Genomic DNA, 19,445 nt, shown 5'->3' with positions numbered 1-19,445 from the left:
ATTTTTTCCTTATTTGTCCTTTTTATTCTAATTTACGAAGAACACTCATTACCGAATTAGAATGGTACGAAGGCGACATACACGTAGATATTCTTTGTAAAGGTGACCCCAACATCTCACCAAATGGTAATATGAAACTAGCCAAGGCTGCACAGCATTTCCTGGGAAGATCGGGTAGATTTGACTAACTACCAACCCCACTCCTCTCTATCCAACCTCCAACCCCAGTACTGTCTCCTGGTTCTTCTTTTACCGTACCCCCCCTCTCTCTCTCTCTCTCTCTCTCTCTCTCTCTCTCTCAATGAATCGTTTTCATTAATAACATATTTATTTTCTCACCATCATGTGACAATTGTGTATTAATATATTTGTCTGTATTACGGGAGAAGTCAATTGATAAGTTGGAAAAACTTACCGACTAATCCCTTTGTCAATATGTTGTCAATAAAATATGTTTAAACTAAACTACCAAGTCACAATAAGACTTCGTTTAGGCGAAATGCTGTACGTAATGGTTCTGCATTAAACTGGTGTACATCCAGATACTTCGTAGGCGTTAATGCTGTGACGTAAAGTCAGATGTTGACGAACAAACGGAAAATCGTGGATTTCGCTACATCAGCATTTAATGAAATCTGAATAAGGATAAGAAATAATGTTATTATATACCATTTTGTTCAGAAAAAAATTAACAATCTGAATATTTCATGAAAATATAGAGAAGTTTCAAGTGCAACGTAATAACCGCCGATATAACTTCAAAATTCGCCATTATTCCAAGGTAACGTGTAACGTAAACGGGCTGAGCGTTTAAATTAATAAGTATTTGAAAGTAAAATATGGGGCCATTCTGCAGATGTTTGAATTTTAAAGCTATATAACAATGTTATCTTGAATTATATGATACTTGAAAGTCGATATTGTTTTTGAAAGTCGCAAAAAATACAGGATATCATTTGTGTAATGTGTTTTTTCTCCTCAAAATGACCGTTCATTCGCAATATGTTTTCTAGATGAATATGCTGTGTCACTTGCTTGTATTTGGTTTGGTGTAATTTCTTAATCTATCTAAACGATCTGCAAAAGTTGATAGAAATTGGAGCAACAGTATTAGGGAACTTTAGGTCCGTAAAATGCGGCTTTTTAAGAAAAAATACCATGACCATGTTTGTGACTTTCGAATGAAATGACACATCTGTTTTCTTAAATGCATTGGCAAGTTCTCTGACTCAACTTTTTTAAGAATAACTTAGCTATATTGCGTGTCCTAACACCGCTGCACAGCATTGATTTCCCAAGGTCTAGCCGTCATGTAACGCTACGCTGTTTTGCGTCGAAAACGTTAATTCGAACGTCATTACCTTGTTTTGTTTATGAACTAAATGAAACGTTTTTCGTGAATGTTTATGGTTGCATTTTATACGCAATAACAGCTAAAACATCCATATGCATTAGTAATATTTTAGGGTTTCATTTTATGCACATTTTCTAATTATCCGTTCTCAAATTTCCAACATATTTTGTTTGAAGGATGTGGCTTTTATTTAATGATTCAGTTTTTCAATAATTTTACCTAAGCTAAGTGAACGACATAACTGGTTTTAGCGGGAAAAGGCGATATTTTCTTAATGGAGAGATGAAAATATGCATAATATCGTTACTTTCAATTTGAACACATCCCACAGCATTGAGTTTAATTTGATGTCAATGGCTTTAATAATAACATGTATGAAATTTATTCAATTTCACATATTTGTAAGAAAAATATTCATTACGTAGTGAATGATGGCGTTACGTCAATCACTTTTAAGGAAAACGCAGAGAGGGATATCTAATAAAGACATCAATGACTCAGCTCTGTGTGTTCGAAGCAAAAGATGACGAAACCGCATGTATTTATTTGATATAAAATTGTTAAGGAAATAGTTGAATCGTTTTTATAGTTTTTTCACAGCATCTTAAGGTTTGCAAGATTAGAAATTGACCGTGTAAGACACGACTTATTTTTTTGCATATTTCTAAATATAACAAAACAAATTGTCTACAACTTTGATTTACAGAACACAGGTACATTCGACACAAAGAAGCATTTTCCATAGGTTAAAAAAGCAGGAATTTTAGAGTAAAAGTATCCCGTATGAGGTCACAATGGCGTCACTCCCGTTTTTGTGACGTAATACTTTGGTGCGGATGCTGGATGTTGTATGTTTGTTCTACACGGGCGCAGCAAATATGTTGGTATTTATCGCGTTTTTTTGTACCTCACTGAATGCGTGTGTAATCAGTAAGGAGTTAATGCCTCACTATGGATGCAATCGTAATTCCTTTAGCAAACAATTCTACGTAAGTAACTGATGAATGAATTGGAATTTTTTAACAAAGAAAAAGTTGATTTCAATAAGTAGAGAAACAGCTTCATCAGGGAAATATGTTAGAATATCTGAGAAAATATAACTCAAAACGGTTTTACAAGGACTTCAGAAAAAGGAAGAAGTTAACTGACTCTCAGAAGATATCTTTCGAAGAATTTCAAAAACACTTCTGTAACCTTGCATCCTCTGGACTAAAAACTGATGAAGGTATTAATAAGTATATGAAACATTATGATGACATACTCATTCACGCTCCAGGGTTTGATGAACTTGGTGCTGATATTACAGGTTATGAAAAAGAGGGTGCTATTCAAAACCTTAAATCCAATAAGGCGTGTGGTATCGATGGTATGCTGAATGAATATGTTACTCATTGTTCAGAAGTTTTTGTACCTTGTCTTGTACTTTTCAACAACATTTTAAAATCAGGTAATTATCCTCGTATGCGAACAGTTGGAAATATATAGCTCCAGTATTTAAGAAAGGTGACCCAAGTAGCATTGACAAGGGGTATTTCAATTGTCAGTAAACTTGTTACGTCTTGAATAATAGGTTGGTGAAATTTGACATCGAGTAAAATAAGATAACCGATGCTCAGTTTGGATTCAAGCGGATTTTTACAGGCCCTTATTAATCGAACGGTAAAAAGTAAAAAACCGTCTATACTGCTGTTTCATTGACTATACCAAAGCTTTTGACCTGACCAATACACAGAATTTATGGTACAAGTTGATCAAAGAATGTATTGCAGGTAAAATGTTAAATGTTATCAGATCACTTTATAAAAATGTAAGATGCTGTGTAAAAAACAACGGAGTATGCTCTGATTTTTTCGATTGTAAGATCGGACGTTTTCAAGGAGAAATTTTGTCATCTTTGCCAAAACACCTCAAGGTTTGCAAAAGATGCTAGACTCTTTGTTAAATTACACTATTAAGTGGGACCTTACTGTGAATACTTCAAATACCAAGATTGTTGTTTTTAGAAATGGGGGAAGATTAAAAGATAATGAAAAATGGGAATACGATGGGTGTGTGTTAGAGATAGTGAATGAACTCAACTATCTTGGAATCTTATTGAATTATAATGGAAAATTTAAACAAACACAGAAAAAAATATTTGAACAAGGAAGAAGAGCATTGTTTGCATTATTGGGTGTATGTAAAAAACAGTTTTTTAATATTGAGACTCAATTAGCAGTGTTTGATACTTATGTCAGTAGTATAGTCAACTACGGATCAGAAGTATGGGGATTCCATAAAGGCCCCGACATCAAAAATCTACATGTGGATTTTTGTAAAAGAGTGCCAGGTGTGCGCAAATCAACTCCGAATATGATGGTATATTTCGAATTAGGCCGTTATCCATTGCATGTAACAAGGACACTTAAAATATTTAAATGTTGGTTTAAATTGCTCAATACCGAAAACTGTCTTTTGAAATTCTGTTATGAAAATATGCTGCTAATCAAGGATACATGGGTCTGTGAAACAAAAGATGAATTGTATCGATTAGGATATATCTGGGACGCTCGGAATGGAAACAATTTCACTTTCTTAATTATTAAGATTATTTGAAATTTTTAATCAACAGGGATACAGTTTAATTACACGTATGTCTTAAAGCTTTACAAAAAATTAAACAATACAGTTTGACTACAATCGTATCTTACAAAATCAGTTAATATCGGTTATAGGAAATACATTGCTTGACTTAGGCTGTCAGCTCACAAATTAAACATTGAATCTGGGCGTTATGTTGGCACTGTTAGAACTAATAGATTATGTACAAAGTGTTATCTTAATGACATAGAAGACGAGTTTATTTTTGTTATAGTTTGCACAAGATATACTGATTTAAGACGGATGTATTTAAAATGTAAATATAGAAATATCCCTAGTGTATGTACACTTGTTCAATTACTTCTTAATACACAGAATATTAAAGAATTATGTAATCTTGGAAAGTATCTGATAGAGGCAAATAAGCACCAATGGGACTTTTTGTACATATGTAAATATCCTGTTTATTATATGTTTACACTGATAAGTCGTAAGACTTAAAGTTAATAAAGAACTTGAACTAGCTATTTTATTGTTGTAAAATAATGATAATGATAATAATATAATAATATACAAAATTTATATAGCGCCCTATATAATATTGTAAAATTACTCTAAAGCACTTTACAACATATGGATAATAGTAATGGTTATAATTGTGAAAACGAAAAAATAACAAAGGCTTGCAATCACTTTCATACATTTAACAAGCAATGTGCACATAATTGAACAAATAAAAGGATGGTTTTTACATAACGTCTTTCCAAATATTCTAAAATGCAGACGTGAAGAGGTGAGTTTTGATGTCCCTCTTGAACTTTGCCAGGGTATTGGACTTTCTAATTGCAGATGGTAAGCTATTCCACAACGTAGCCGAAACCCTTCCAAAGCATCTGTTTCCGTAGGTCACAGTACGAGATTTTGGGACACACAACAAAGATTCTGACTCCGACTGCAGTGATCGTGACGGCTGATACAGGGTAACAAGCTCCTGTAGGTACTGAGGAGCTGTTCCATTCAGTGCCTTGTATGTGTATACCAGAATTTTGTACTGCGACCTGTATCGTACAGGTAACCAGTGCAACGAATAAAGCGCAGGTGTGATGTGCTCTCTCTTTCGAGTACGAGTAACTAGCCGTGCTGCAGTGTTCTGGACCCTCTGCAGACGACTAGTTAGTTTGTCAGATATACCACAGAGCAGGGCGTTACCATAATCCAACCGAGAGGTAACAAGTGAATGCACCAAAATCTTGCATGCATCTGCAGTTAGAAACTGCCGAATACAGCCGATGTTCCTGATCTGGTAGTAACAGGATTTGGCAATCGCGTTCACTTGTTTCTCCATGTTCAGAGAACTGTCAAAGTATACCCCTAGGTTTTTAACAGCTGGAACAGTCTCAATAGTTCTGGCACCAACCTTGAGCTGGAGAGCCATTGTTTGCTGACACTTTGGGGAAAAGACGATTAGTTCCGTCTTTTCCTGATTAAGTTTAAGCATGTTGGCGTTCATCCAGATACTGATATCTGTCAGACAAGCTTCCAGACTTTCTGAGACTGTATTCCAACTGTCCTGTGGTTTTATGACCATGTAAATGTGTGTGTCATCAGCATAGCAATGATAGCGAAGGCTATGGCGACGACAAATCTCTCCAATCGGTTTGGAGTACATACAATATTTTCGTGGTCCTAACACCGACCCTTGAGGAACCCCGAAATCTAGTAATTTGTCATGTGAGGTGGAAGATCCGATGGCAACACACTGTCGTCGTTCACTCAGGTAAGACTGTATCCAGCATAGTGCGGTATCAGTCACTCCATAAGAGTATTCCAGACGTTTATAAAGTATGCCATGGTCGATGACGTAAAAATGCAGCTGACAAGTCCAGCATGACAAGCACCGCTCTGCACTTGTTATCCAATGCAGAAGCTATATCACTATGTACACGTAGGAGGGCCGTCTCAGTAGTGTCCCATGCGGTAGACCGATTGCATGTTGTCATGGAGACTGTTTGCATGGAGATGAACCTCTAAACGCCGGGACACAACCTTCTCCAAGATCTTAGACAGAAAAGGCAAATTTGAAACTGGGCGGTAGTTTTTCAACTCCTCCTCGTCCATTCCAGGCTTCTTTAACAATGGTCTGACATGTGGCTTCTTGAAACATAATGGAACCTTTGACCCAGCCAATGATGTGTTCATGCTTGAGGTAATCAAAGGAAGCAGTGCTTCAAGACATGCTTTAATAGGTCTGTAGGCAGTGGATCAAGCTTACAGGACTTTGATTGCGAGGTCAATCAGACAATCCATTTTCTAAACATTTTCTTTAGGTTGGTAAGTATGGATTATGAGAAGTTCTTTTTAACACAACCAATACAATTTTCTATGTGACGTTTTGATGACCTGTACAATATGTACACTGTCACCTTCATCAGACAAATGACCAATGAAGCGTGTGTACACAAAGATGTAAAATGTGTACGAGTTGTCCGTAAAATCGATGTCGATTTCGGCTACATTGGAAACGTATATACAGTAGTTGTTATATATGTACCGAAATGACTCAATTCAGCTACGCTTTGTAAACACTTGGTCATAGATGTGCGAGAGTCTTCGAGGCCCCTCGTCTCGATTTAGAACTGGCCCACTGCGGCGTATCCAGATGGCTTCCTTTATCTGCCACTTGAATAGATTGCTCTCTCTGTCCAAAACTATGGAGTTGTCCCAGTCAATCACATTGTTTTTCTGTGTGGCATGGTCTGTGCTCGCCGATGTATTTATCTGGGACTCTGACTGTTTTCTTTCAGATCTGGTGAATTTCCTACCTTTTTGGATTTCTGTGTCTTTCCGGTGTTCACCAAAGTGGACCCCAAATCGTCTTGCAGTCTCTCCAATATACGACGCGTCGCAGTTTTTGCATCCGATTTTGTATACGCATTCTGTGACGTTTTCTTTAGGTGTTTTATCATTAGGGTGTACTAGGGTATTGCGAAGCGTCTTGTGGGGCTTCATGGCTGTTGCTATGCCATGACCGCGATATATCCTCCGGTTGGTTTCGGATGTACCCTTTATATACGGGATGACCACTTGACCTTTGGCAATCACAGACCATGCCACACAGAAAAACAATGTGATTGACTGGGATAACTCCAAAGTTTTGGACAGAGAGGGCAATCTGTTCAAGCAGCAGATAAAGGAAGCCATCTAGATACGCCGCAGTGGGCCAGTTCTAAATCGAGACGAGGGGGCTTAAAGACTCTCGCACTTCTATGACCAAGTGTTTACAAAGCGTAGCTGAATTGAGTCATTTTGGTACATATATAACAACTATTGTACATACGTTTCCAGCGTAGCTGAAATCCACATCGATTTTATGGACAACTCGTACACATTTTACACCTTTGTGTGCATACGCTTTATTGGTCATTTGTCTGATGAAGCTGACAGTGTACATATCGTACTAGTCGTCGAAACGTCACATTGTATTGGTTGTGTAAAAAAAGAACTTCTCATAATCAGACAATACCCTTATTGAGATATAGAGTTGGGGTGAGAAATCGTGTCGGGGTGAGAAATCGTGTCGGGTGGAGAAATTGTGTCGGGGTGAGAAATTTTGTCGGGGTGAGAAATGTTGTCGGGGTGAGAAATTGTGTCGGAATGAGAAATCGTGTCGGGGTGAGAAATTGTGTAGGGGTGAGAAATCGTGCCGGGTGAGAAATCGTGTCGAGATGAGAAATTGTGTCGGGGTGAGAAATTGTGTTGCGAACGCAGCAATTTTGCACGATTTCTCACCCGGGTAGGAAGTCGTGTCAGGGTGAGAAATCGTGCCGTAACATATGTTACGGACCCTGTGCACGTCACAATCTCAATTGTTTCCAAGACACGGTGGATAGATTGAATCCCAACGCAAATGTTGGTGGTGTTGTAGTGAAAAGGAGGGGGGGGGGGTCACACATTCTATTTACACATAGACTATGTGGTCTATAAAGCGTTCCTCATCAATAAAATAATGCATTTTAGGAGATAGTCTGTAAGACCGTTGATCTGAGTAGTAATCAATACTGGTAGCGATAATTATAGGGACAAGTAGCGGTAGTCGCGAGGGTTAACTGTAATTGGTCAACCTTATATAGAATTAAGCAATACAGAGTTACCTAACATCTTACTCAACTTGGAATTAGCCAAAATATATCATATTTTAATGTTTTTCTTTCCTATTTTAAACATAATTTATATGCAATTGTTCAAAACGCGCTCAAATATCTCCCTTTAAAATGACCAAGAGTTAATATATTGTTGTAGTATTATATTCAATGTTAGAAAAACTGCACACCTTGATTGGCCTTTTAGCTTAATTTTGTGGTGATTGTTACGTATACAAATACTACACTTTCATCTACACGATCAATATGACGGTCAGCTCTGATAGGAGACTGCTACTTAGGCAGTTGTATACTGATGTTATAGGTAAGGACACTCCTTGCTCAAGGACGTCGAATTGGACGTGTGTATGGGGAGAGTGGTTGTGGGGAAGAGTGTATGGGGAGAGTGGTTGTGGGGAAGTGTGTATGGGGAAAGTGGTTTTGGGGAAGAGTGTATGGGGAGAGTGGCTGTGGGTAAGAGTGTATGGGGAGAGTGGCTGGGTTGAAGAGTGTATGGGGAGAGTGGCTGTGGGTAAGAGTGTATGGGGAGAGTGGCTGTGTGGAAGAGTGTATGGGGAGAGTGGCTGTGGGTAAGAGTGTATGGGGAGAGTGGCTGTGTGGAAGAGTGTATGGGGAGAGTGGCTGTGGGTAAGAGTGTATGGGGAGAGTGGCTGGGTTGAAGAGTGTATGGGGAGAGTGGCTGTGGGGAGGTGTGTATGGGGAGAGTGGCTGTGGGGTAAGGGGGTGTGGGAGAGAGGGGCTGGGGGGAAGTGTGTATGGGGAGAGTGGTTTTGAGGAAGTGTGTATGGAGAGAGTGGTTGTGGGAAAGTGTGTATGGGGAAAGTGGTTTTGGGGAAGAGTGTATGGGGAGAGTGGCCGTGGGGAAGTGTGTATGATAGGTAAGGACACTCCTTGCTCAAGGACGTCGAATTGGAGGTGTGTATGGGGAGAGTGGTTGTGGGGATGTGTGTATGGGGAGAGTGGCTGTGGGGTAAGGGGGTGTGGGAGAGAGGGGCTGGGGGGAAGTGTGTATGGGGAGAGTGGTTGTGGGGATGTGTGTATGGGGAGAGTGGCTGTGGGGAAGTGTGTGTGGGGAGAGTGGCTGTGGGGAAGAGTGGATGGGGAGAGTGGTTGTGGGGAAGTGTTTATGGGGAGAGTGGCTGTGGGGAAGGGTTTATGGGGAGAGTGGCTGTGGGGAAGTGTGTGTGGGGAGAGTGGCTGTGGGGAAGAGTGTGTGAGGGAGAGTGGCTGTGGGGAAGTGTGTACGGGGAGAGTGGCTGTGGGGAAGTGTGTGTGGGGAGAGTGGCTGTGGGGAAGAGTGTGTGAGGGAGAGGGTTTGTGGGGAAGTGTGTATGGGGAAAGTGGCCGTGGGGAAGAGTGTATGAGGGAGAGTGGTTGTGGGGAAGAGTGTATGGGGGAGAGTGTTTGTGGGGAAGAGTGTATGGGGAGAGTGGCCGTGGGGAAGTGTGTATGATAGGTAAGGACACTCCTTGCTCAAGGACGTCGAATTGGACGTGTGTATGGGGAGAGTGGTTGTGGGGACGAGTGTATGTGTATGGGGAGAGTGGCTGTGGGGTAAGAGGGTGTGAGAGAGAGTGGCTGTGGAGAAGTGTGTATGGGGGAGAGTGTTTGTGGGGAAGAGTGTATGGGGAGAGTAGCCGTGGGGAAGTGTGTATGGGGAGAGTGACTGTGGGGAAGTGTGTACGGGGAGAGTGGTTTTGGGGAAGTGTGTATGGAGAGAGTGGCTGTGGGGAAGTGTGTATTGGGAGAGTGTCTGTGGGGAAGTGTTTATGGGGAGAGTGGCTGTGGGGAAGTGTGTGTGGGGAGAGTGGCTGTGGGGAAGTGTGTGTGGGGAGAGTGGCTGTGGGGAAGAGTGGATGGGGAGAGTGGTTGTGGGGAAGTGTGTATGGAGAGAGTGATTGTTGGGAAGTGTGTATGGGGAGAGTGGTTGTGGGGACGAGTGTATGTGTATGGGGAGAGTGGCTGTGGGGTAAGAGTGTGTGAGGGAGAGTGGCTGTGGGGAAGTGTGTACGGGGAGAGTGGTTTTGGGGAAGTGTGTATGGGGAAAGTGGTTTTGGGGAAGTGTGTATGGAGAAAGTGGCTGTGGGGAAGCGTGTATGGGGAGAGTGGCTGTGGGGAAGGGTTTATGGGGAGAGTGGCTGTGGGGAAGGGTTTATGGGGAGAGTGGCTGTGGGGAAGTGTTTATGGGGAGAGTGGCTGGGGGGAAGAGTGTAGGGGAAGAGTGGCTGTGGGGAAGTGTGTATGGGGAGAGGGTCTGTGGGGAAGTGTTTATGGGGAGAGTGGCTGTGGGGAAGAGAGTATGGGGAGAGTGGTTGTAGGGAAGTGTGTATGGGGAGAGCGGCTGTGGGGAAGAGTGTGTGAGGGAGAGTGTTTGTGGGGAAGTGTGTATGGGGGAAGTGGCCGTGGGGAAGTGTGTATGGGGGAGAGTGGTTGTGGGGACGAGTGTATGTGTATGGGGAGAGTGGCTGTGGGGTAAGAGGGTGTGAGAGAGAGGGGCTGTGGGGAAGGGTGTATGGAGAGAGTGATTGTGGGGAAGTGTGTATGGGGAAAGTGGTTTTGGGGAAGTGTGTATGGGGAAAGTGGTTTTGGGGAAGTGTGTATGGGGAAAGTGGTTTTGGGGAAGAGTGTATGGGGAGAGTGGCTGTGGGTAAGAGTGTATGGGGAGAGTGGCTGTGTGGAAGAGTGTATGGGGAGAGTGGCTGTGGGAAAGGTTGTATGGGGAGAGTGTCCGTGGGGAAGTGTGTATGGGGAGAGTGGTTGGGGGGAAGTGTGTATGGGGAGAGTGGTTTGGGGGAAGTGTGTATGGAGAGAGTGGTTTTGGGGAAGTGTGTATGGGGAAAGTGGTTTTGGGGAAGAGTGTATGGGGAGAGTGGCTGTGGGTAAGAGTGTATGGGGAGAGTGGCTGGGTTGAAGAGTGTATGGGGAGAGTGGCTGTGGGTAAGAGTGTATGGGGAGAGTGGCTGTGTGGAAGAGTGTATGGGGAGAGTGGCTGTGGGTAAGAGTGTATGGGGAGAGTGGCTGTGTGGAAGAGTGTATGGGGAGAGTGGCTGTGGGTAAGAGTGTATGGGGAGAGTGGCTGGGTTGAAGAGTGTATGGGGAGAGTGGCTGTGGGTAAGAGTGTATGGGGAGAGTGGCTGGGTTGAAGAGTGTATGGGGAGAGTGGCTGTGGGTAAGAGTGTATGGGGAGAGTGGCTGTGTGGAAGAGTGTATGGGGAGAGTGGCTGTGGGTAAGAGTGTATGGGGAGAGTGGCTGGGTTGAAGAGTGTATGGGGAGAGTGGCTGTGGGTAAGAGTGTATGGGGAGAGTGGCTGGGTTGAAGAGTGTATGGGGAGAGTGGCTGTGGGTAAGAGTGTATGGGGAGAGTGGCTGTGTGGAAGAGTGTATGGGGAGAGTGGCTGTGGGTAAGAGTGTATGGGGAGAGTGGCTGGGTTGAAGAGTGTATGGGGAGAGTGGCTGTGGGAAAGGTTGTATGGGGAGAGTGTCCGTGGGGAAGTGTGTATGGGGAGAGTGGCTTTGGGGAAGTGTGTATGGGGAGAGTGGTTGTGGGAAAGTGTGTATGGGGAAAGTGGTTTTGGGGAAGTGTGTATGGAGAAAGTGGCTGTGGGGAAGCGTGTATGGGGAGAGTGGCTGTGGGGAAGCGTGTATGGGGAGAGTGGCTGTGGGGAAGCGTGTATGGGGAGAGTGGCTGTGGGGAAGTGGGTATGGGGAGAGTGGCTGTGGGGAAGAGAGTATGGGGAGAGTGGTTGTAGGGAAGTGTGGATGGGGAGAGTGGCTGTGGGGAAGAGTGGATGGGGAGAGTGGTTGTGGGGAAGTGTTTATGGGGAGAGTGGCTGGGGGGAAGAGTGTAGGGGAAGAGTGGCTGTGGGGAAGTGTGTATGGGGAGAGTGGCTGTGGGGTAAGAGTGTGTGAGAGAGAGTGGCTGTGGGGAAGTGTGTATGGGGAGAGTGTCTGTGGGGAAGTGTTTATGGGGAGAGTGGCTGTGGGGAAGAGTGTGTGAGGGAGAGTGGCTGTGGGGAAGTGTGTATTGGGAGAGTGGCTGTGGGGAAGAGTGTATGGGGGAGATTGGCTGTCGGGAAGTGTGTATGGGGAGAGTGGCTGTGAGGAAGTGTGTATGGGGAGAGTGGCTGTGGGGAAGTGTGTATGGGGAGAGTGGTTGTGGAGAAGTGTGTATGGGGAGAGTGGCTGTGGGGAAGTGTGTATGGGGAGAGTGGCTGTGGGGAAGTGTGTATGGGGAGAGTGGTTGTGGAGAAGTGTGTATGGGGAGAGTGGCTGTGGGGAAGTGTGTATGGGGAGAGTAGCTGTGGAGAAGAGTGTATGGGGAGAGTGGTTGTGGGGAAGTGTGTATGGGGAGAGTGGCTGTGGGGAAGTGTGTATCTGGAGAGTGGTTGTGGAGAAGTGTGTATGGGGAGAGTGGCTGTGGGGAAGTGTGTATGGGGAGAGTGGCTGTGGGGAAGTGTGTATGGGGAGAGTAGCTGTGGGGAAGTGTGTATGGGGAGAGTGGCTGGGGGGAAGTGTGTATGGGGAGAGTGGCTGTGGGGAAGTTTGTATGGGGAGAGTGGCTGTGGGGAAGTGTGTATCGGGAGAGTGGTTGTGGGGAAGTGTGTATGGGGAGAGTAGCTGTGGAGAAGAGTGTATGGGGAGAGTGGCTGTGGGGAAGAGTGTATGGGGGGAGTGGCTGTGGGGAAGAGTGTATGGGGAGAGTGGTTGTGGGGAAGTGTGTATGTGGAGAGTGGCTGTGGGGAAGAATGTATGGGGAGAGTGGCTGTGGAGAAGAGTGTATGGGGTGAGTGGCTGTGGAGAAGAGTGTATGGGGAGAGTGGCTGTGGGGAAGAGTGTATGGGGGAGAGTGGCTGTGGGGAAGAGTGTATGGGAAGAGTGGCTGTGGGGAAGGGTGTATGGGGAGAGTGGCTGTGGGGAAGAATGTGTGAGAGAGAGTGGCTGTGGAGAAGTGTGTATGGGGGAGAGTGTTTGTGGGGAAGAGTGTATGGGGGAGAGTGTTTGTGGGGGAAAGTGTATGAGGGAGATTGGTTGTGGGGAAGAGTGTTTGGGGGAGAGTGGTTGTTGGGAAGAGTGTGTGAGAGAAAGTGGCTGTGGGGAAGAGTGTATTGGGGGAGTGTCTGTGGGGAAGAGTGTGTGAGAGAGAGTGGCTGTGGAGAAGTGGGGATGGGGGAGAGTGTTTGTGGGGACGAGTGTATGAGGGATAGTGGCTGTGGGGAAAAGTGTGTGAGAGAGAGTGGCTGTGGGGAAGAGTGTATGGAGAGAGTGGCTGTGGGGAAGAGTGTATGGGGAAGAGTGGCTGTGGGGAAGAGTGTATGGGAGAGTGGCTGTGGGGAAGAGTGTGTGAGAGAGAGTGGCTGTGGAGAAGTGTGTATGGGGGAGAGAGTTTGTGGGGGAAAGTGTATGAGGGAGAGTGGTTGGGGGGAAGAGTGTTTGGGGGAGAGTGGTTGTGGGGAAGAGTGTGTGAGAGAAAGAAGAATGTATGGGGAGAGTGGCTGTGGAGAAGTGTGTATGGGGGAGAGTGTTTGTGGGGGAAAGTGTATGGGGGAGAGTGGTTGTGGGGAAGAGTGTATGGGGGAGAGTGGCTGTGGGGAAGTGTGTATGGGGGAGAGTGTTTGTGGGGAAGAGTGTATGAAGGATAGTGGTTGTGGGGAAGAGTGTATGGGGGAGAGTGGCTGTGGAGAAGTGTGTATGGGGGAGAGTGTTTGTGGGGGAAAGTGTATGAGGGAGAGGGGTTGTGGGGAAGAGTGTTTGGGGGAGAGTGGTTGTGGGGAAGAGTGTGTGAGAGAAAGAAGAATGTATGGGGAGAGTGGCTGTGGAGAAGAGTGTATGGGGGGAGTGGCTGTGGGGAAGAGTGTATGGGGGAGAGTGGCTGTGGAGAAGTGTGTATGGGGAGAGTGGCTGTGGAGAAGAGTGTATGGGGGGAGTGGCTGTGGGGAAGAGTGTATGGGGGAGAGTGTTTGTGGGGAAGAGTGTGTGAGGGAGAGTGGCTGTGGGGAAGAGTGTATGGGGGGAGTGGCCGTGGGGAAGGGTGTATGGGGGAGAGTGGTTGTGGGGAAGAGTGTGTGAGAGAAAGAAGAATGTATGGGGAGAGTGGCTGTGGAGAAGAGTGTATGGGGTGGGTGGCTGTGGAGAAGAGTGTATGGGGAGAGTGGCTGTGGGGAAGTGTGTATGGGGGAGAGTGTTTGTGGGGAAGAGTGTATGAAGGAGAGTGGTTGTGGGGAAGAGTGTATGGGGGAGTGTGTCTGTGGGGAAGAGTGTGTGAGAGAGAGTGGCTGGGGAGAAGTGTGTATGGGGGAGAGTGTTTGTGGGGGAAAGTGTATGAGGGGAGAGTGGTTGTGGGGAAGTGTGTATGTGGAGAGTGGCTGTGGGGAAGAGTGTATGGGGAGAGGGGCCGTGGGGAAGGGTGTATGGGGAGAGTGGCTGTGGGGAAGAATGTATGGGGAGAGTGGCTGTGGAGAAGTGTGTATGGGGGAGAGTGTTTGTGGGGGAAAGTGTATGAGGGAGAGTGGTTGTGGGGAAGAGTGTTTGGGGGAGAGTGGTTGTGGGGAAGAGTGTGTGAGAGAAAGTGGCTGTGGGGAAGAGTGTATTGGGGGAGTGTCTGTGGGGAAGAGTGTGTGAGAGAGAGTTGTTGTGGGGAAGAGTGTATGGGGGAGAGTCGTTGTGGGGAAGAGGGTATGAGAGAGAGTGGCTGTGGGGAAGAGTGTATGGGGGGGAGGGTTTGTGGGGAAGAGTGTATGGGGAGAGTGTCTGTGGGGAAGAGTGTGTGAGATAGAGTGGCCGTGGGGAAGTGTGTATGGGGGAGAGGGGTTGTGGGGAAGAGTGTATGGGGGAGAGTGTCTGTGGGGAAGAGTGTGTGAGAGAGAGTGGTTGTGGGGAAGAGTGTATGGGGGAGAGTCGTTGTGGGGAAGAGTGTATGAGAGAGAGTGGCTGTGGGGAAGAGTGTATGGGGGAGAGTGTTCGTGGGGAAGAGTGTATGGGGAGAGTGGCTGTTGGTAAAAGTGTATGGGGAGAGTGGCTGTGTTGAAGAGTGTATGGGGAGAGTGGCTGTGGGGAAGAGTGTATGGGGGAGAGTGTTTGTGGGGAAGAGGGTATGGGGAGAGTGGCCGTGGGGAAGTGTGTATGGGGAGAGTGGCTGTGGGGAAGGGTGTATGGGAGAGAGTGTCTGTGGGGAAGAGTGTGTGAGAGAGAGTGGCTGTGGGGAAGGGTGTATGGGAGAGAGTGTCTGTGGGGAAGAGTGTGTGAGAGGGAGTGGCTGGGGGGAAGAGTGTATGGGGGAGAGTGGTTGTGGGGAAGAGTGTGTGAGACAGAGTGGCTGTGGGGCTGAGTGTATGGGGGAGAGTGTTTGTGGGGAAGAGTGTATGAGGGAGAGTGGTTGTGGGGAAGAGTGTGTGAGAGAGAGTGGCTGTGGAGAAGAGTGTATGGGGGAGAGTGTTTTTGGGGAAGAGTGTATGGGGAGAGTGGCTGTGGGGAAGAGTGTATGGGGAGAGTGGTTGTGGGGAAGAGTGTATGGGGGAGAGTGGTTGTGGGGAAGAGTGTATGGGGGAGAGGGGTTGTGGGGAAGAGTGTGTGAGAGAGAGTGGCTGTGGAGAAGTGTGTATGGGGGAGAGTGTTTGTGGGGAAGAGTGTAGGGGGAGAGTGTCTGTGGGGAAGAGTGTATGGGGAGAGTGGTTGTGGGGAAGTGTGTATGGGGCGAGTGGCCGGGGGGAAGAGCGGATGGGGAGGGTGGCTGTGGGGAAGAGTGTATGGGGAGAGTGGTTGTGGGGAAGTGTGTATGGGGACAGTGGCTGTGGGGAAGAGTGTATAGGGAGAGTGGTTGTGGGGAAGTGTGTATGGGGGGAGGGGCTGTGGGGAAGTGTGTATGGGGAGAGTGGCTGTGGAAAAGTGTGTATGGGGAGAGTGGCTGGCTGTGGGGAAGAGTGTATGGGGGAGAGTGCTTGTGGGGAAGAGTGTATGGGGGAGAGTGGTTGTGGGGAAGAGTGTATGGGGGACAGTGGCTGTGGAGAAGTGTGTATGGGGGAGAGTGTTTGTGGGGAAGAGTGTAGGGGGAGAGTGGCTGTGGGGAAGAGTGTATAGGGAGAGTGGTTGTGGGGAAGTGTGTATGGGGAGAGTGGTTGTGGGGAAGTGTGTATGGGGACAGTGGCTGTGGGGAAGAGTGTATAGGGAGAGTGGTTGTGGGGAAGTGTGTATGGGGCGAGTGGCCGGGGGGAAGAGCGGATGGGGAGGGTGGCTGTGGGGAAGAGTGTATGGGGAGAGTGGCGGTGGGGAAGAGTGTATGGGGGAGAGTGGTTGTGGGGAAGAGTGTATGGGGGAGAGTGGTTGTGGGGAAGAGTGTGTGAGAGAGAGTGGCTGGGGGGAAGAGTGTATGGGGAGAGTGGCTGTCGGGAAGTGTGTATGGGAAGAGTGACTGTGGGGAAGAGGGTATGGGTAGAGTGGCTGTGGGGAAGAGTGGATGGGGGATAGTGGCTGTGGGGAAGAGTGTATGGGGGAGAGTAGTTGTGGGGAAGAGTGTGTGAGGGAGAGTGGCTGTGGGGAAGAGTGTATGGGGAGAGTGGTTGTGGGGAAGTGTGTATGGGGAGAGTGGCCGGGGGGAAGAGTGTATGGGGAGAGTGGCTGTGGGGAAGGGTGTATGGGGGAGAGTGGCTGTGGGGAAGTGTGTATGGGGAGGGGGGTTGTGGGGAAGAGTGTATGGGGAGAGGGGCTATGGGGAGGTGTGTATGGGGAGAGTGTGAGAGAGAGTGGTTGTGGGGAAGAGTGTATGGGGGACAGTGGCTGTGGAGAAGTGTGTATGGGGGAGAGTGTTTGTGGGGAAGAGTGTAGGGGGAGAGTGTCTGTGGGGAAGAGTGTATGGGGAGAGTGGCGGTGGGGAAGAGTGTATGGGGGAGAGTGGTTGTGGGGAAGAGTGTGTGAGACAGAGTGGCTGTGGGGAAGAGTGTATGGGGAGAGTGGCTATGGGGAGGTGTGTATGGGGAGAGTGGCTGTGGGGAAGAGTGTATGGGTAGAGTGGCTGTGGAGAAGAGTGTATGGGGGAGAGTGGCTGTGGGGAAGAGTGTGTGAGAGAGAGTGGTTGAGATGGAAATATTTGGTGTTGAGCAGGAGGTGCACTTTAGTCCGTGTATAGCAAAAGAAAACAGTGTTTTAAGTAAAATATCATTGTGGGATACGTATGACACTTTCACAAACTATTTATCATTATATAACCAATAGCTATGCCAAGTTGCATGCTTATCCCAAAATGCCTTTTATGTACAATCAGCGCATAAACATTAAAAATAGGCACAACATTTGATAAAATAATGAAACGGGTTAACTTAACGATTAAAACAGATACTTTCCTCGAAGCTAGGAGACTTAAAGTTACCAGCAAATTAAATGCCATTTTTTCTTTGTAAGCAGACTTGTAACTCGACTTTTCACATGATCTATATACTAGTGGACGACTCAACCGACCTTGACAACGTTTCGATGGAGAAAAATGAACAGGAACAAACTCAAAGTAGTAGTGTAACCATTTTAATATTATTCAACAAAATTAAATATTTTTCTTCTGGTTTCTATTTCCATTTGTGTACAGAAATGACTGGAAATAAACCTTATTAATGCATCTGATATGCTTTTAACATCTTAAAACAGATATGAGATATTTAAAACTGTATAAGCATTTAGTACCATTCTAGGTTCATGCCCGTACTAAGGTGGTACGTGAATGCTAATTCCGCTTAAATGAGGAGGGCTACGTACTATAATCGGAGATTTATTTGTGAGCATATCGAATATGGAATAAATAATACAAATAAAGGAAATCAATGAACGTTATCCTTTTGTTCGATTGTTTTTATACCTTGTAATTGCTGCTTAATACAAATTAAAAATAAATTTAATCGGCAACACTTCAATAATTTACAGTTAAGACAAAAAGAAAGTTTCTTGTCTGTTTAAGAGGGTCATATAAAATGTACCGGTACATCCGGTGATAGCCGGTCAATTTTCATAAAGACATTTTATAAACAATTTCTTTAAAAATTAAAATAAATCTGTTTCTATCTTTAGAAACAATGTGTATTGTATTAGTTTTACATTGTACGGTTACTAAACACTGACAATATTTAATTCTCCACAGAATATTCAAGTTATCGTTAGAAACCTGTATAATAACAATGGTTAGCTATAACGGACTGTTCTCCCTATTATCATCTTAATACCAGTGACGTATTCTAGACAAACTTCTTGGGTGAGAGTGAGGTCGAACCTACTTATACTTATCAACAGACAGTTCTCATTGATAGCAGCGAAAATAAAGTTAGTCATGTAGGGAAATCCTACCACCGTTAAGACCATCTTCGCTGTTTATTTGCCACTGGTGGGTTGCTAGTTGATATTTGATATGCCTTTAGACAGGCGATTTACGAGTATTATGTGATTGTTTATGGTTCCAGATATACAGAGTTTACATATAATCAGCAGTAAATCACCGGTGTAGAATCAGTTTCATTAATGTCATATTTTGAGATCTTCTGGTGTACGGTCCCAAGTGTGGTTTACGCTACCTGAAACAGCAAAAATCATGGCTGATGGTAATATGAATTATCTGAAGTTGTTATAAACTTTAACTTGTTAAAATAATACATTTGTAATGTTTCATGTTATTATTCAATAGGCATATTATATATCACCAAGATTTCATAACTATTGTGACAAAAAACAAATTGCACATTTTCATCAAAGTTTAAATGATCAAGATATCCAAGATATCTGTAGGAAACATTCCAACCTACAATCAACATTACCAGGTGAATGTACGTACTTGTTACAACACTATCTATTTACCGACACACTGTCTGTACGTACCTGTTCAAACACTATCGATTTACCGACACACTGTCTGTACGTACCTGTTACAACACTATCTATTTCCCGACACACTGTCTGTACGTACCTGTAACAACACTATCTATTTACCGACCCACTGTCTGTACGTACCTGTTAAAACACTATCGATTTACCGACACACTGTCTGTACGTCCCTGTTACAACACAATCTGTAGGACGACACACTGTCTGTACGTACCGGTTACAACACTATCTATTGACTGACACACTGTCTGTACGTACCTGTTACAACACAATCTGTAGGACGACACACTGTCTGTACGTACCTGTTACAACACAATCTGTAGGTCGAAACACTGTCTGTACGTACCTGTTACAACATAATCTATTGACCGACACTCTGTCTGTACGTACCTGTTACAACATAATCTGTAGGACGACACACCGTCTGTACGTACCTGTTACAACATAATCTGTAGGACGACACACCGTCTGTACGTACCTGTTACAACATAATCTGTAGG

General features: G+C 45.5%; 2 protein-coding genes and 1 long non-coding RNA gene across 3 annotated transcripts in view; 1 reads left to right on the top strand and 2 right to left on the bottom strand.

The window, feature by feature from the left end:
• Positions 1-2,619: 2,619 nt before the first annotated feature.
• Positions 2,620-14,204, bottom strand: LOC110441232 (leucine-rich repeat extensin-like protein 1; the record flags this gene model as incomplete). Its single annotated transcript, XM_021484338.1, is given in 2 exon segments — positions 2,620-2,683; positions 13,282-14,204. Coding segments are annotated over 2 exon segments (987 nt in total), but the record flags the coding sequence as incomplete, so codon positions are not given.
• Positions 14,205-14,262: 58 nt separating this feature from the next.
• LOC110441231 (keratin-associated protein 5-1-like) lies at positions 14,263-14,712 on the top strand. Its single transcript, XM_021484337.1, has one exon. It carries the CDS (start codon positions 14,263-14,265, stop codon positions 14,710-14,712), a length of 450 nt encoding a protein of 149 aa, XP_021340012.1.
• A 2,883-nt stretch (positions 14,713-17,595) lies between these two features.
• LOC110441230 overlaps positions 17,596-19,445 on the bottom strand; it is a 4,388-nt gene continuing 2,538 nt past the window's right edge. The window contains exon 3 of the long non-coding RNA XR_002461848.1: positions 17,596-18,638. This is a non-coding gene — a long non-coding RNA (uncharacterized LOC110441230). The remainder of the gene's footprint in view (positions 18,639-19,445) is intronic.

Source organism: Mizuhopecten yessoensis, unplaced genomic scaffold, assembly GCF_002113885.1.
Source record: "Mizuhopecten yessoensis strain PY_sf001 unplaced genomic scaffold, ASM211388v2 scaffold715747, whole genome shotgun sequence".
In the NCBI taxonomy this organism is placed as follows: Eukaryota; Metazoa; Mollusca; class Bivalvia; order Pectinida; family Pectinidae; genus Mizuhopecten; species Mizuhopecten yessoensis.
The sequence above is the reverse complement of the archived record's forward strand: the minus strand, read 5'-3'. Positions and strand labels throughout refer to the sequence as shown.

What these genes read in the sequence shown, in the direction of transcription:
- LOC110441231 (XM_021484337.1), top strand. Translation starts at nt 14,263, where the DNA reads ATGGGGGAGAGTGTTTGTGGGGAAGAGTGTATGAAGGAGAGTGGTTGT.